At 41.9% G+C, this 16,921-nt stretch overlaps 1 protein-coding gene across 2 annotated transcripts in view; it reads right to left on the bottom strand.

Moving 5' to 3' along the window:
- Positions 1 to 11,937: 11,937 nt before the first annotated feature.
- LOC122554150 (heparan sulfate 2-O-sulfotransferase 1) overlaps positions 11,938 to 16,921 on the bottom strand; it is a 213,966-nt gene continuing 208,982 nt past the window's right edge. For both annotated transcript variants that reach the window (XM_043698719.2, XM_087990427.1), the window contains one exon: positions 11,938 to 12,568. In XM_043698719.2, coding sequence (XP_043554654.2) covers positions 12,501 to 12,568 — 68 coding nt within the window. In that variant the 3' untranslated portion in view covers positions 11,938 to 12,500. The remainder of the gene's footprint in view (positions 12,569 to 16,921) is intronic.

Raw genomic sequence — 16,921 nt, 5'->3', positions numbered from 1 at the left:
CAGACGCAGGATACTAAAACACCAAATGATCAGACAGCATTTTGGTGTCTGTGTTGTCTAGAATTATCCAATGCAGCTAATAAATTAAGTGTTTGATTTTGTACTCTGTACAGAACCTACGTTCAAGTCCTATTTTGCGTTGATCTGGGCCAAAAGGAAGCAAGTCAGTTTTAGCCTGGCTGATAAATTCTGTTTACCCAAAGTGCATTCCTGAAGGTGAACACCTGGTGCATCTTCAAAGTCAGCTGATCACTTGGAATTAAAGAGCTCCTGAAGATGTTTCCAAATAAGCTTTTGTCTAAATGGATTATGGTGCACTGCTGTCATTTTAATGAACAAATTATAATTGTCAAGCTCTATAGCATTAATTTAGTGATAACGGCATCCACTGATCGGCTTTTATGCTGTTCAAGGACTCTTTATAGAATACTTCAATTCAAAGATTCATAATATGTTGCGATACACAGGGCTTATGAACACACAAATGTTCATAAAAATACTTTTTCAAACGTCTTCTCTTGCATTAAACTAAGCTCCTTCTGTCATTTGTCAATTAAATATCATTTATTTTATTGCTTACTCACATGCGATATTAAAAGGATATTGCAGTGCTGAGGAAGATTCACAAAACATTGACAAAGATTGAAATCAGAATGGAGAGGTTAAACCATCAGGAAGGACTGATAGGCTGGGGAATAAGGGAAGGCAGACAAGTCACTCGTAAGGGCGCTGTGAAATAGTAAAAGAATTTGATAGGATAGGAGTGGAGAAAATGTAGACACAGACCTAAACTAGAGCCCATAAGTATAAAACTTTAGAGTCCAGAAGACATAGGAACAGAAATTAGGCCATTCAGTCCTTCAAGTCTGCTCTGCCATTCAATCAGGAGTGATAAGTTTCTCAACCCCATTCTCCCCCTTTCTCCCTGTAACCCTTGATCCCCACGATACTCAATAACCTATCTATCTCAGCCTTAAATATACTCAATGACCTGGCCTCCCCAACCTCCTGTGGCAGTTAATTCTATAGATTCCCCACTCTCTGACTGAAGAAGTTTCTCCTTATCTCCATTCTAAAAGGTCTTCCCTTTACTCTAGGGCTGTGCCCTCGGGTCTTAGTCTCTCCATTCTATCCAGGCCATTCAGTATTCTGTAAGTTTCAATTAGATCTCCACTTATCCTTCTGAACTCCATTGAGTATACACCCAGACTCCTCAAATGTTCCTCATATGTTAAATATTTCATTCCTGGGACCATTCTTGTGAACCTCCTCATAGACATGCCATAGACATCTACAGGTAGAAACAGGCCCTTCAGCCCATCAAGGCTGTGCCAATCAAAAACAATCACCTCACTATTCTAATCCTATTTTCCAAAGACTTGGCCCATAACCTAATACTCACAAATGATTCCAATGCAGAATTCAAGAGACAACTCTTTCATAAATAGTGGCTAGAATTTACAATTCACTGCTGTTATGGACTAGGCCAGAGCACTCAAACATTCTTAAGCAGTCAGCCTGGACCATAATTTTGCAATTTGCTTCGGTAAATATACAGGGAAAATTACCCGGAGTAAGTTAGCAAGGTTGACTATCAGGTTTAAAAACAGACAAAAATTTATTCACAGAGTTACAGAATGAAACACAAGGAAGAGAATATAGAATACCCACAGAACTCAGTCTCTCCAAACTAGACTTAATGATACTGATCCGAAAATACACAGAAGTCCCAATAAACAAACCCCTTAAACACAGAGTAAAAATGAAACCGTGGCTTACAGGGCAAAGTTAGAAAGGTGGAAGCAGAGAGAGTTTAGCAGTCTGTTTCCACACAGCCTACTGCTGAACTGATTCAAATAAGACTTCAGCTTTTAGGACTGGCCACTTACCATTCATTATACAGGTCACTTCTAAAACATAAAAGCTCCTCATACCCTTTTCATCTCTGTACTAACCCAGCCGTTTCGGAGCCCGGTCTGTTTTATGACCCCTCTGAAAAAAAACCAAGGACACAGTATCCTTGAGAAAAGGAACAGCTTTTAGAAAAACGAACCAGCTTTGTGACACTACCATCGGGAGCAGTTCAAGTGAGTAGCAAAGATACATTCACATGGGAGCTAGGTAAACGTGTGAGAGAAAGTACAGGAGATAATGTTGGTAAGGTTTGTATGGAGCTAGCTTACACTAGTCAGGGTAAGTAGCCAGTTTCTCCTTTGAAAGCTCAGCCTGTGTTAAATTACACAATTGTGGGTTTGTTCATCTGCTCCTTCAGTGGTATGTGCCGAATGTTGCACACTTGTATATTACACAAAACAACCACACCAATCAGGCAGGCACAAGTGGGTACTGCGGATGATGGAGATTAGAGTCTCGATTAGAGTGGTGCTGGAAAAGCACAGCAGGTCAGGCAGCATCCATGGAGCAGGGAAATCGATGTTTTGGGCAAAAGCCCATCATCAGGATTCCTAATGCTGCCTGACCTGCTAGCACCACTCTAATCTGGAACCACACCAACCACACTTACCCAAAACCATACTTGGATCACCTGAGAAATACAAACTGTCAAGATACTGCGTGTAAGGTAATGGGGGCATGGACAGTGTGAATGGAAAGCAGATGTTCCCTTATTCGAAGGCTCAATAGTAAGGAGGTCATAATTCTCAAGTGAAAGGCAGCAGGTTTAGGGGGGATTTGAGGAAAAGCTTTGCCATGATGTCTGCAGGAAGAGTGTCTGGCTGCAGATCCTCTCAGGCCGCATGGTTGGAGCAGCAGTGTGGACACATTGAGGAGCAGATACGGGTGTGGGGGCATGGGGGTGGCCAGAGTGTGTTAGGAATTGACTCGGGGGTGGGGGTCTCACTACAGGTACAGTCAGGCAGAAGGATGATTGCCAGGAGAGGATTCATCCCTCCTATCGACCAATCAGGTCATACCCACTACCTGGGTTCACCCGTCACTACCTCACCACTCCGTCCCCCTCCCCTCCATAACCCTCCTCCCCCTCTTTATCTGCAGCTCCCCCTACCCCTGAAGACGGGTTATACCTGAAGTATTGACTTCCACACCTCCTGACACTCTGGAGGCAGGAAGCATGTTTCCGCTGATGGGTGAGTCCCAAACCAGAGGATACAGTTTAAAAATAAGGGGTAGGCCACTTAGAACAGTGTTGAGGAGAAACAGCTTCACCCAGAGAGTGGTGGGTGTATGGAATGCTCTGCCCCAGAAGGCAGTGGAGGCCAAGTCTCTGGATACTTTCAAGAAAGAACTGGATAGAGCTCTTAAGAATAGTGGAATCAAGGGTTATGGGGATAAGGCAGGAACAGGATACTGATTGAGGATGATCAGCCGTGATCATAATGAATGGTGGTGCTGGCTCGAAGGGCAGAATGGCCTACTCCTGCACCTATTGTTTATTGATGCTGCCTGGCTTACTGTGTCCATCCAGCCTCCTGTTTGCCTGCCAGGAGAGGTAGGCAGATAGTGCAGGAGTCTCCTATGACCAACCCCCTCTCAGACACGAATACTGTTTTGGATACAGTTGTGGATAGCCTCTGAGGGGAAAACAGCAGCAACCACCAGGTCTGTGGCAGCACCTCTGTCTCTGCTGTAAAGTAAGGGAGGACAAAGTCTAAGCGAGCAATTGTAATCGGGGACTCCCTAGTCACGGGCATGGGCAGATATTTCTGCGGTCGTGAGCGAGAGTCCAGGATGTCGTGATGCCTGCTGGTGCTGGGGTCAAGGACATCGCGGAGCAGTTGCAACAAATTCTCAAAGGGAAACGTGAACAATTGGAGGTGGCTGTGCAAATTGCTACCAATGACATCGATAGGAAAAGGGATGAGGAGTTAGGCAGGTAAAGCAAGACCTCACAGGTTATAATTTCTGGATTAGTCCCAGTGCCCCGTGTCCTAGTGAGAATAGCAATAGAAGAAGGCTGATGAATGTGTGGCTGAGGAGCTGGTGCGGCTGGGAGGGATTCAAAGATTTGGATCATTGGAATCTCTTCTGGGGCAGAAATGAGTCGAAAAGTGTGGCGCTGGAAAAGCACAACAGGTCAGGCAGCATCTGAGGAGCAGGAGCATCGATGTTTCGGACATAAGCCCTTCATCAGAAATGTGGGGGGTCAGGAAGGGGGCTGAGAGATAAATAGAAGGGTGGGGGTGGGGATGGGAGGAAGGCATCTGGGAAGGCGGTAGGTAGATGAAGGTGGGGGATGTGGTGATGGTGATTGATTGGAGCAGAGGGTGGAGTGGATAGGTGGGAAGGAAGATGGATATGTAGGACAGGCCAAGAGGATGGTGCCTAGTTAGAGAGTTGGATCTGGGATGAAGTGGGGGGAGATGAGGAAACTGGTGAAGTCAACATTGATGCAGTGTGGTTGGAGGGTCCCAAGGTAGAAGATGAGGGACAAGAGGGACGGGTTGCACCTGAACTGAAGGAGGAGACATGGGAGAGCTATTCAGGAGGATTTAAACTGGCAAGGGATGGGATCCTAAGCAGTCGTGAGAAGACAGCGACCTCCTATTGGGAAAAAGGCAGGGCAAGTGATTGAGGTTTTAGTGAGAGAACACTTTGGGACCAGTGACCATAATTCTGTTAGCTTTAACATGGTCCACATTTTAAAGTTCTAAATTGGGGCAGGGCCAACATTGACAAAATTAGACAGGAACTTTCAAAAGTGGATTGAGGTTGGCTGATCGCAGGAAAAGGGACATCTGGCATGTGGGAGGCTTTCAAAATTGGCATACCATCAGGACCAGCATGTTCCTGTTAGTGTGAATGACAAGGTTGGCAGGAGTAGGGAACACTGGAAGACCAGGGATATTGAAGTCCTGGTCAAGAAGAAGGATGCATATGTCAGGTATAGAAGCTGGGATCAAGTGAACCCTTGAGGAGTACAGGGGTTGTAGAAGCATACTTAATATGGAAATCAGGAGGACAAAAAAGAAGATATCAAATGTAACCCAGGACATTGTGGGATGCTAGGGAAACAATTGCGGAGCACCAAGTGGAGATATTTGTATCATCAACAGCCACGGGTGAGGAGCTGGAAAACCAGAAGGGGGCTAATTTTGTGTCATTATTTAAAAAGGCAGGAAAGAAGTGCCAGGGAATGTCAGGCTAGTGAGCCTGACATCAGTGGTGGGTAAGTTGTTTTAGCGGATTCTGGGAGACAGGATCTAGATGTGTTTGTAAAAGCAAGAACTGATTAGGAATCGTTAACATGGCTTTGTGCGTGGGAAATCATGTCTCACAAATTTGATTGAGCTTTTTTGAAGAAGTGACCAAGAACATAGATGGGGGCAGAGTGGTTGATATTGTTTACATGGACTTGAGCAAAGCTTTTGACAAGGTTCTGCATGATAGACTGGTTAATAAGGCTAGATCACATGGGATCCTGGAAGAGCTAGCCAATTGGATACAAAATTGGCTTGACATCTGGCAAGTGGGAGGCTTTCAAAAGTGACATACCATCAGGACCAGCATGTTCCTGTTAGCCAGCGATTGATGGTAGAGGGTTATTGTTCAGACTGGAGGCCTATGACCTGCACTGTATAAATGATTTGGATGAGAATATAGCAGGCAGAGAAATTGAACTTCAAATATAAGTGAAACGGCTTTTAGTATAAGCACATGACTCTGCAGTGAGTTAACTCAAAGTGATTACAACTATGTTGACTGTCCTTGAGCATTTTCCCTGCCTGCTTCATGCTCTTTTAGAAAGATGAAAAAAATAAGCTGTTTTATTAAGGACAGCCCTACCTCACTGAGGAAGTTTCAGTCAATACATTTTCAACAACCTGCTCTGAAAACTCTGTTCACATTTTGACAGCTACAACAAATTCCATCACAGCAGCTGAGGCACAATGCACAACGATTTAAAAACAATTGACCAACAACATTTGAAACAACTCACAACATTCTAATAAAATAGTCAACTCCCCTATCATCAATATAGACAGACCCTTTATTAATTTCAAGGATTCAAAACTGTGTCTATGCCAAAAATAAATCACTTATTCCCTAGGTCATGTCCTATCTCTGTACGAAATTTCATAGAAACATAGAAAATAGGAACATAAGGAGGCCTTTCAGCCCTTCGAGCCTGCTCCACTACTCAATATGATCATAGTTGATCATTCAATTCAGTCCCCTTGTCCCCACTTCCGCTCCATACCTTCTAAGCCCTTTACCCCATATCTAACTCTTTCTTGAATACATTCAATGTTTTGCCCTCAGCTGCTCTCTGTAGCAGAGATTTCCACAGGCTCATCTCTCTCTGGGTGAAGAAATGTCTCCTTACCTCAGTCCTAAATGATCTAGACTGTATCCTTTAAATTGTGACCCCTGATTCTGGACTCTCCAGTTCTTTTGAAACATTCTTCCTGCATTTACCCTATCCTGTCCTGTTTGAATTTTATAGGTTTCTATGAGATCCCCCTTCTTTCTTTTATCATGAATATAATCTTAATTGATCCAATCTCTCTTCATACATCAGTCCTGCCATCCCGGGCATCACTCTGGCAAACATCTAATGCAGTCCCTCCACGGCCAGAACATCTTTCCTCAGATAAGGAGACCAAAACTACACACAATACCCCAAGTGTGGTCTTACTAAGTCCTTGTACAGTTGCAGCAAACATCCCTGCTCCTGTACTCGAATCCTCTCGCTATGACGACCAACATACCACTTGCCTTCTTTACTGCCTGCTGCACCTGTAATTCTTACTTTCAGTGATTAATGTACAAGGAAACCAATGTTTCATTGCATCTCCCCATTTCTTAGTCTATTGCCATTCAGATATAAAACTGCCTGCCTGTTTTTGTGGATAACCTCACATTTACCCACATTATACTGCATTTGCCATGTACTTGCCCACTCACTCAACTTGTCCAAATCACACAAAATTATCTTTGAATTCTCCTCACAGTTTACTTTCTGACCCAGCTTTGTGTCTTCTGCAACTTGGAGCTATTATATTTAGCTCTAAATCATTAATGTATATTGTGAAAAGCTCGGTCCAAGTACTGATCTCTGTGGTACCTCACTAGTTATTGTTTGCACTCAGAAAAAGACCCGTTATTTCATTGGAACCCATCCAATAGTCTTCAAGATATAATGTTTACAAAAAGATTAGTAAAGAAAGGAGAAAACTTATCTTAAATGGTGGACACAATCAAACTGAAATCCAGAAGAAAGAATCCGGTAAGTAAGATAGAAGTAATTTATATAAAATCAGATAATGGAAATACACAACAAGTCTCGCAGCATCTGTGGAGGGACAATGTTACTCATAACCAGCCACTTTCTCTTTATTTAAATCTAATATCTCTTATTGTCTTATATGTCTCTTGCATGTTTCCTTTCATAACCCTTTTTTTAGCGGCTTCTATAAGTTGCTTTGTGGCCCTTTGTTGGTCTTTATTCTGTGGAATCAACACTGTTCTTTGCATTTTTATAAGCCCTTTGTTTTAATTTTAGGCTGTTCCTTAGCTCCTTTTAGATGTTCGTAGCTTCTCCTTCTCACGGTCACAAACTGCTTCTTTGAACACCATCCATTGCTCCTCAGCAAAGCTAATTCTCCCTGGAAGTTAGTGAATGCCTTCACTCCTTATTGGCTTTTGTTTGTGAATAGGAGAAAGTGAGGATTGCAGATGCTGGAGATCAGAGCTGAAAATATGCTGCTGGAAAAATGTAGCTGGTCAGGCAGCATCCAAGGAGCAGGAGAATCGACGTTTCGGGCATGAGCCCAGGGCTCATGCCCGAAACGTCGATTCTCCTGCTCCTTGGATGCTGCCTGACCTGCTGCGCTTTTCCAGCAACACATTTTCGATTTTGTTTGTGAATGTCTAATACTTAGATCTTGGACTTTCCAAAAAGTGGAAGCTTCTTCTAGTCTACTTTGTCAAACACATTCATGCTTTTAAGGATCTCTACTAGGCCACCCTGCTGCCTCTATCATAGAATCCCAATGGTGTGGAAACAGGCCATTTGTCCCAACAGGTCCACACTGAATAGCATCCCACCCAGACCCATCCCCCTACCCCTGTACATCCCACCTAGCCTGCACACCCTTGAACACTATGGGCAATCTGCCTAACCTACACAGCTTTGGACTGTGGGAGGAAACCAGAGCACTGGGAGCAAACCCACGCAGACACGGAAAGAATGTTTAAACTCCACACAGACAGATGCCCAAGGCTGGAATTAAACCCAGGTCCCTGGTGCTGTGAGGCAGCAGTACCTTCTTATGAAGGAACAACAGTACCTGTTTGTTTAGTCTTTCCCAGATGCAACCTCCCATTTCTTGCCTAACCCTGACCAAAACTAAACAAAGGTCAGCAGTTAACTGTCAATCAGCATTAACTGGGGCATTCTCCATGGAGACACCTTTACCAATCAGAAAGATATGGTTAATACTTGATGAAGATGAGTTGGACCCAATGTGAGATTTGACTTTCAATACCTTCCTCCACTCCGATGGTGATTGTGGCCTGGATTTTCTTTGACTCACTTTGATTGGGCAGCCCTTTAAAAATGGTGGTTGTGTCCCAAGTCAATGATCCCTACACTATCCCCGGGATTTCCAATCTGTGGCAATTGTCTTAAAAGGGTGTGGGCTGGTTCGGGTCATAAACCGTGGCACCCCTGACCTGGTCAGCCCCATCATGAAGATTAGCTGGGCCATGATTCTGTGGTTTTTCTGGAGTCAGGTCAACATTTCGAAGAGTTGTGGGTCCTGGTCCTGGTCCTCAGAGGTGTCATGAGGTGTCTGCAGGAATGAACCTTTTGAAAAGTGAGTCCCAAAGATCCTTTCATACCCAATACACTGATCAATGCCACTCCACCCACACTCCTATTACCCCTCATTCACGTTATACCAAACTATGGTACTTCCCTGCCCGATGACTGACTACGTATGTATAGAATCAATGAACTTACAGTGATAGCAGGAGTTAGGCAAAAAAACCATATACAGTAGCGCCTCGACTTACGAACGTAATCCGTTCCGGGACCCGGTTCGCGGACCGAAAAGTTCGCAAACTGAGTCGATTTTTCCCATTGATCAGATAGTGTAAGAATGCTTGGACGGCTGTTCACAGTGCACGTGCCAAAGACGAACTGAATGAGATCACACGGGGCCCGAGAGCTTTTGCGTTCAACAAGCGCGTAGCAAAATAGAACAATGAAACCATGTGGTCGTACACAGGCTTTTTGCGTTCGTACCTTGAATTTCGTACGTAGGTTGAAGCAAATTTTTACATACAATCCTGTTCATAAACCGAGTTGTTCGTGAAGGGGTCGTTCGTATGTCGAGGAGCTACCGTATTTTGCTTTTAAAAAGTAATTGTCCTAAAGGCAATGAAGTGTCAACATGCCAGACCCTGTAAAGTATCAACAGCAGAAACTGTAAGCACTTGAAACTTCTTAACCTGTGTAAATAAATCTCAAGCAACTGGCAGCAGCGGCTAGAGAGCCAGAGGAGCAAACCAAGCAACGTTTCCCTGGGAGCTCAGGTGTTGCAGCTGTTACTAAGTTTGAAGCTCTCACTCAATTCTCATCATATATTTTTATTATCGACTGGGGAGTAATCCTCTGCTCCCCCGTGGGTTCCTGCAAATTCTTTTCCAGTTTGGCAGGCCCAACGGCAACCAGCGCTTTCACAAAAATGATCCAGACTTTTTGGGCACGTGTTGGGAATCAAAGGTCAATGAATCATCTAGATCTGAGGTGATGCACCCTAGGATTTCAAAGGCAGTAGCAATGGAAATAGTGGATCCACTGTTCCAGAAATCCTTGGATTAGGGAAAAATCCCAGAGGAGTACAAAACTGCCAATTACTCAGAATAAAGAAGGAGATAAACAGGTAGCCGGAAGCCTGTTAGCTTAGAATTTATCATTGGAATAATGTGACAAAGGATGTATTGGAAAGCATTTAGAAATATGCAATAAAGGTATAGGCACCACACACAAGGAAACACATGAATACCCCATTGTGTTAAGAGTTTGATATTACCGAAAGGATTCGCTAACCAATAGAAGACAGACAACTGGAATCGAGAGAGATTTTTCAGGATGGCAACCTTTAACTGGTGATGTGCCACAGGGAGTGTTTCTGGAGCTACAGTTACTTGCAATATATGTTAACGACTTGATGACAGAAGTGTATGTACTATGGTCAAGTTCGCAGATGACACAAAAATAACTAGGAAAGCAAATAGTGTGGCTGACATAAAGATGCTGCAGAGGGATTTAGACAGGTCAAGTGAGTGTGCATAAGCATGGCAGATGAAATAAAATATGATAAAATGTGAGGTGATGCACTTTGACAGGACGAATAGAACAGCTGAAGATTATTTAAACGGGGAAAGATTACAGAATGCTGCAGCTCAGAGGTGTTTGGATCTCCTTGTGCACAAAAAGCTAACGTCCAATTTCTGCAGGTAATAAGGAAAGCAAATGATAGGCAACATTATTTCAAAGGTAATAGGTGCAAAAATAGCAGAGTTTTGTGAAAATTACATAAGTCAGACCTCAGCTGGAAAATACTGTTAACAATTTTGGGCACCTTATTTAACGAAAGATTTATTGGTATTGGAGACAAATGACCAGAGGTTAAATAAGTTGAGTTTGCAATCATTGGAATTTAGAAAAATGAGAAGCAAAACATAGAAGATTATTAGGAGGTTTGACAAGGTAAATGTGGAGGTGGTATTTCCCCTTGTGGGAGAATCTACGATCAGAGGGCATAGTCTCAGAGTAAGGCATCAACCATTTAAGACAGTGATCGGGAGGAATTTCCTCACTCAAAATGTAGTGCATTTGTGAAGTTCTTTACTCTGGAGGGGTATCGAGGCTGGATCATTAAGTATATTCAAGGCTTATATAGACAGACCGGATCACTAAGGGAATCTAGGGTTACAGGAAAGAGATGTAGGACAGTAGATCTGGGGATAATCAGATAAGCCATGATCTCATTGAATGGTGAAGCAGCCTTGATGGGCTGAATGGCCTACTTTTAAACTTGCACCTGATGGTCTTAAAGGACGAGTAGAGTACTCTGACTCAGAAGTGAGTGTCACCAGTAAGTGAAGTTGACACTGTAAAACTTAAAAATAAGGTTAAGTAGAAAGGTCACAGATCTTGTATAAATATCAAGGTGAAATGGATGTAACACAGTGACAGCAAAGGTGGGATTCAATCAGAAGAAAGCTGACCACAGAGATAGTGAGTTTTTTTTCCATCTTCCATCATTCTTTGCAAGAAAAACTACAGTGACAGCATCAAAGACTGTGAAATATCTGAAGCTATATTGAGAAACCCTGACCAATAATAAAAAGGCACAGCAATCAAACTAATGAAAAGAGTGAGATTTGCTCTCCATTCATGAACAGCAGATTTAATGTCAGACAATTTCACAATGGGCATTTTGATATTGCTATGCTGCCATCTAGTGACCATAATACAGCTTGCTGCAATTTGTTATTCTCTTGGCACTGCGTGTTGCCATTATGTGGAGGTGCCAGTGTTGACTGGATTGGACAAGGTCAGAAGTCACACAAACCAGGTTTATAGTCCAACAGGTTTATTTGAAATCACAAGCTTTCAGAGCAACACTGTTTTGTCAGGTGAATGAATTCACCCGAACAATGGAGCAGTACTCCAAAAACCTGTGATTTCAAATAAACCTGTTGGACTATAACCTGATGTCGTTTGACACTTGAAGCTGCATTCTGCACCAGGTCTTTTTTCCTGTACAGCATAGTTTATTTAATCTGAAAACATGACAGTTTGCATGAATTACTGAAGTAACAGAGCGACTGTTTCGAGTCAAGCTCTTAAAATTAAAACCATTTTCACAGCCTCTTTGTAACATCATTCTAATATAATGATGGATTATCAGATAATAAAATTGTTTTAGAGGACATGTTGGATAAGTTTTCTCTATTTCATTTATTGAACCTCAAGAACACCTCATGAGTACTCGCTATGACAGTTTTGACAGTTTGCCATGCTTGTACACAGTTCCGAAACTGTTAGCAAATGCTAAGCATCTTTAACTGATTTGTTCAACGTAGCAAACAGGAACATAAATCTCCAAATAAATCTCAGCACTAACACAGTCTACTTGCACAAATTGATCAAAAGCACACACTAATGCGAGTTTGGACAAAGTTCAGGAAATGGGCACATTTGAACATAGCTAACATCAAAATGAATCAATGTGGTTATTTTTGTTCTGTTTCATTTAGTAAAATTAAAGACAGCGCTGCCTTTAAGAGTGATCCTTCTTTCACAGTACCGCTGTCAGAAAATACTCAGGAAAGAATCAGAGGTTTGGGTAGGCAATGGCTTATGAGTGTATGCAATCATTTTCTAAAGAATTTTTATTATCAGGTGACTATCTTGTTGATGATTGATCTTAATGTCAACCGGGTCAAAACAGAATCTAGCCAATTCTGGTGATGTTGCTGATGGCTGAAACGCTCAAAACAGATCAGAAAAACAGTGGAACATGTGCAGCACCTTGGCTGAGATAAACATCTGTTAATGAAAAGCTGGAATCTGCAAAGGCAAAGACAAAGACATTTCAGTTATAAAAGCAGCATTATTTACTGACATAAATAACTCCCTCACACAAACTGCTTTCAAAATCATCAGTAGCTTTGCAGATATATACTAACACGCTGCAAAGGTGCAGCTCAATGAATCAATCCACTTTCGCTCTCAGTTGCTGTATGTTCCCCACATTTCTTGGTTTCCCACTTTAGCGTTTTTAGGAATTTTAGAATCATACTCTAGGAATAGAAGAACAGGAGGGGGCCAATCAGTCTCTCAAGTCTGTTGCCTTCTTCAACAACAGATCCATATACTAAGCATGGATAAGTCTCCTGGCCCTGATGGAATGCATCCCAGGGTACTAAAAGAGATGGGAGGAGAAATAGCAGGTGGACTGGTGGTAATTTTCCAAAATTCACTGGACTCTGGGGCAGCCCCAGCAGATTGGAAAATAGAAATGTGACGCCATTGTTTAAAAAGGGAAGTAGACAAAAGATGGGGACTTATAGACCAATGAGCTTAACCTCTGTAGTGGGGAAAATGCCTGAGTATATTATCAAGGAAGAAATAGCAGGGCATCTCGAAAGAAATTGCCCCATTGTATAGTCACAGCATGGGTTCTTGAAGGGCAGGTCATGCTTCACAAATCTTTTGGAAATTCTATGAAGACATTTCAAACACATGAGGCTGCTGCATAAGATAAGGATGCATGGTGTTAGGGGTAGAGTATTAGTGTGGATAGAGGATTTTATGACTAACAAGAAGCAAAGTATGGGGATAAATGCGTGCTATTCTGGTGGCAATCAGTGACTGGTGGCGTGACTCAGAGATCGGTGTTGGGAGCACAATTATTTACAATCTATATAGATGATTTGGAGTTGGGAATCACATGTAAGGTGTTAAAATTTGCCAATGACACGAGGATGAGTGCAGGGCAAAGTGTACAGAGGACTGTGAAACTTTGCAGAGGCACATAGATACATGAGTGAGTGGGCAAATGTGTGGCAGATGGAATACAATGTTAACAAATGTGAAGTCATACAATTTGGTAGGAGTAACAGAAAAATAGATGATTACTTGAATGGTAAAAAGTTGCAACATGCTGATTTGCAGAGGGACCTGGGTGTCCTTGTGCATGAATTGCAGAAGGTTGCTCTGCAGTACAAGTAATTAGGAAGGCAAATGGAATTTTGTCCTTCATTGCTAAGGGGGTTGAGGTTAAAAGCAGAGGGGTAATGTTAGAGCTGTATATAGTGCTGGTCAGGCCACACCTGGAATAGTGTGTGCAGATTTGTTCTCCTTCCTTAAGAAAGGATGAATTGGCAATGGAGGGGGTGCAGAGGAGGATCACTAGGTTGATTCCGGAATTGAGGGAGGTGACTTATGAGGAGAGGTTGAGTAGACTGGGACTGTACTCATTGGAATTTAGAAGAATGAGGGGGGATCTTACAGAAACATATAAAATTATGAAGGGAATTAATAAAATAGAAGTAGAGATGGTGTTTGCGCTGGTAGGTGAAACTAGGACAAGAGGGCATAGCCTGAAAATTAGAGGAAGCAGGTTTAGAACTGAACTGAGAAGGAACATATTCACCTTGAGGGTTGTTAATCTATGGAATTCCTTGTCTAGGGAAGTGGTTGATGCGACTTCAGTAATTGCTTTTAAAGCTAAGGTAGATACTTTTTGAAAAATAAAGGAATTAAGGGATATGGTGAAAACGATGAAGTGGAGCTGAGGCCATGAAAAGATCAGCCACAATATTATTGAATGGCGGAGCGGGCTCGAAGGGCCTAGTTCTTATGTTATGCTCAGATACCCTTTAATATAGTGAATAAAAATCGCTTAACACACCTCGTTTTTTAAAAGCAAATTTGACCAAGCATTAATTTCTACCTATGGAGTAGATTTTCAAACTTTTACTATCGTTTTTCTTAACTTCTCCACTAGAAGGACCAGCTCTAAGTTTTAGACAATCCTACAATTTGGTGCTACTGCATAGTTTATAAGTGAAATGAAGTGAAGCAACATGCACAAAACTTCACGGTTGAATTGCAAGCTCTCTTCTGCATTCTGAGTTGACCTCCTTGCCCCTTTAACAAAATAATTACTGGAAATAACTTAGTCGAGCAGATGACACATTTCAATATAATCTCATGAAAGAAACTGAATAATGAAAAGATTAAAGATAGATTTGCATGCATATTATGCCTGGCACTACATTGGGAGGCGAAGACTCAGTGCACTTTATAGCTAGTTAAGTACTTCTGAATTGTAGTCATTGCTGTAGTGCAAGGAATACATCATATTGAATGGTAGGATCTTTATGTTCCTGTCACATTTCTGGGTTGACAGACATTTCTGGTATAGTTTACAAATGAAGTACATACAAACCAAAAAAAAACCTCACAGCTCTGTTACATCAGTTATTTCAAAGCTTAGGTTTTCCCCATTTTAACTACAGAGACATTTCAGGACATGTTCAGGAGCAATATCTCTGAACAACTGGCAGGAAGCATACTGTCCAGGTGCATAACAGCCCGGTGTGGCAATTGGTCTGCCAAGAACCGCAAGAAACTGCTGAAGGTGGTTTACACAGCCCAGACCATCATGGAAGCCAACCTCCCATCCATGAACTCCATTTACACTTCTCGTTACTGGAGAAAGGCGTTCAACATCATCAAAGATCCATCCCATCCAAGCAATGCTCTCCTACAACCTCTTCCATCGGGCAGAAGATACAGAAACTTGAACACACACACACACACACACACACCAGCAGGTTCAAGAACAGCTTGTTCCCTGCCATTATTAGACTGACAAATGGAATAAGTTCAAATAATGCTGATCCTGTTAATGTTGATCTTGTCTAGCACACATCCTGTGCAGTGTAACCTGTATGCCTTACTCTGTCCCAGTTATCTTTCACTCTATGATCTGTCTGTACTGCTCACAAAGCTTTTCACTGTATTTTAGTGCACGTGACCATCAAATCAATCAGAAAGTCTTGCAGTTATGATCTTGAAATGACTTCAAACACATATTTACATCAAACCACTATAAAGCAACAGATCCCAAAGCATTCTTCACCACCAATTAGTTTTAATTCTCATTCATTCCATCAGATTATTGATTGTTATCAAATGTGAAAACATGGCCTTACAGTTGAATTCAAAGGATTGGTACTGTTCAAGGCAGTCATTTCATCACATTGACAAATTCGATAATTGATAGCCTGGTTGATTATTTTCTATCCCATCAACGATTGCCACTCTTGTGTGAGAGCTCCCTTTTGGCTTGCCAACATAACTTCATCAGTTTTAGACTATAACCCCCAGGAGTGCCAACTGAGTTATCACATTTATAAGATACAGGTAAACATGTAATTACTTAGATTAACAAAATTCAGAGATAGTCAAATCATTGTTCAGATAATATATTTAAAATACTATTAGCTATAATTTGTTTGCCTGTTTAATATTTCATAATTGTTTTGAGCACATACCGTAGATCCTATGACAAAATAAATCTGTTTGTGCTTATGGCACTGTTTCAGTACAAATCAAAGTGGTCTGTTTTTATTCTTAGGTCCGACAGCTCCTTTTACGATTTCCCCATCTCAGCTTCTTCAATATCTTAGCTATTATATCAAAAAACATCTAGACAGCCTTAGGCAGACCTATACAAAAGACTTGCTTTGACAGTGTTTTTCATGACCACAGAATGCCCCAAAGTATTTTACAGAGAATGAAGTATTTGGGAAGTGCAGTCACTGTTGTAGCATAGGAAACACGGAAGCCAATTTGTGCTTAAGAAACGTCTACAATCAGCTATTTAATATTTTTGCGACACTGACTGAGGATGGACTGTTTGAAATAGTGCAGTGGAAAATTCCCACATCCATCTGAGGAATTTGGCTTGGCAGGCAAAGGGGAAAGTGGCTGGAAGCAGCAAAGGGGCAACTAAATGGATAATCACTAGTTTACAGACAAAACAATAGCGCAGCATTGGTTGCATTCACTGTGAAGCTGGGGAAGAAAAGTTTAAGGTGACAGGGTGTTATGAAATAAATTTTTGGGTAAGTTTTCTGCAGTAGGAAAACAGGAATGCACAAGGACGCTTGATGCTCGATGAGGTCCACCCAGTTGTATGTGATACAGAGTTAAACCAATATTAAGTGAAACATGCTAAAGTCAACAGATGGTGCAACTTGAGAATCAAGAAGTAGTCACACAGGGTTATTCCCAGCTTTTTCCAAAATAGCGCATTCTGATTTTTAGCATTGACCTGAATAATCAGCTCTGGTAAATATGACCTCTATTTAGATTAGATTAGATTACTTACAGTGTGGAATCAGGCCC

The sequence above is a fragment of the Chiloscyllium plagiosum genome, unplaced genomic scaffold (assembly GCF_037043375.1).
Source record: "Chiloscyllium plagiosum isolate Xiang-an unplaced genomic scaffold, Cpla_swu_hap1 HiC_scaffold_9, whole genome shotgun sequence".
NCBI lineage: Eukaryota > Metazoa > Chordata > Chondrichthyes > Orectolobiformes > Hemiscylliidae > Chiloscyllium > Chiloscyllium plagiosum.
The sequence above is the reverse complement of the archived record's forward strand: the minus strand, read 5'-3'. Positions and strand labels throughout refer to the sequence as shown.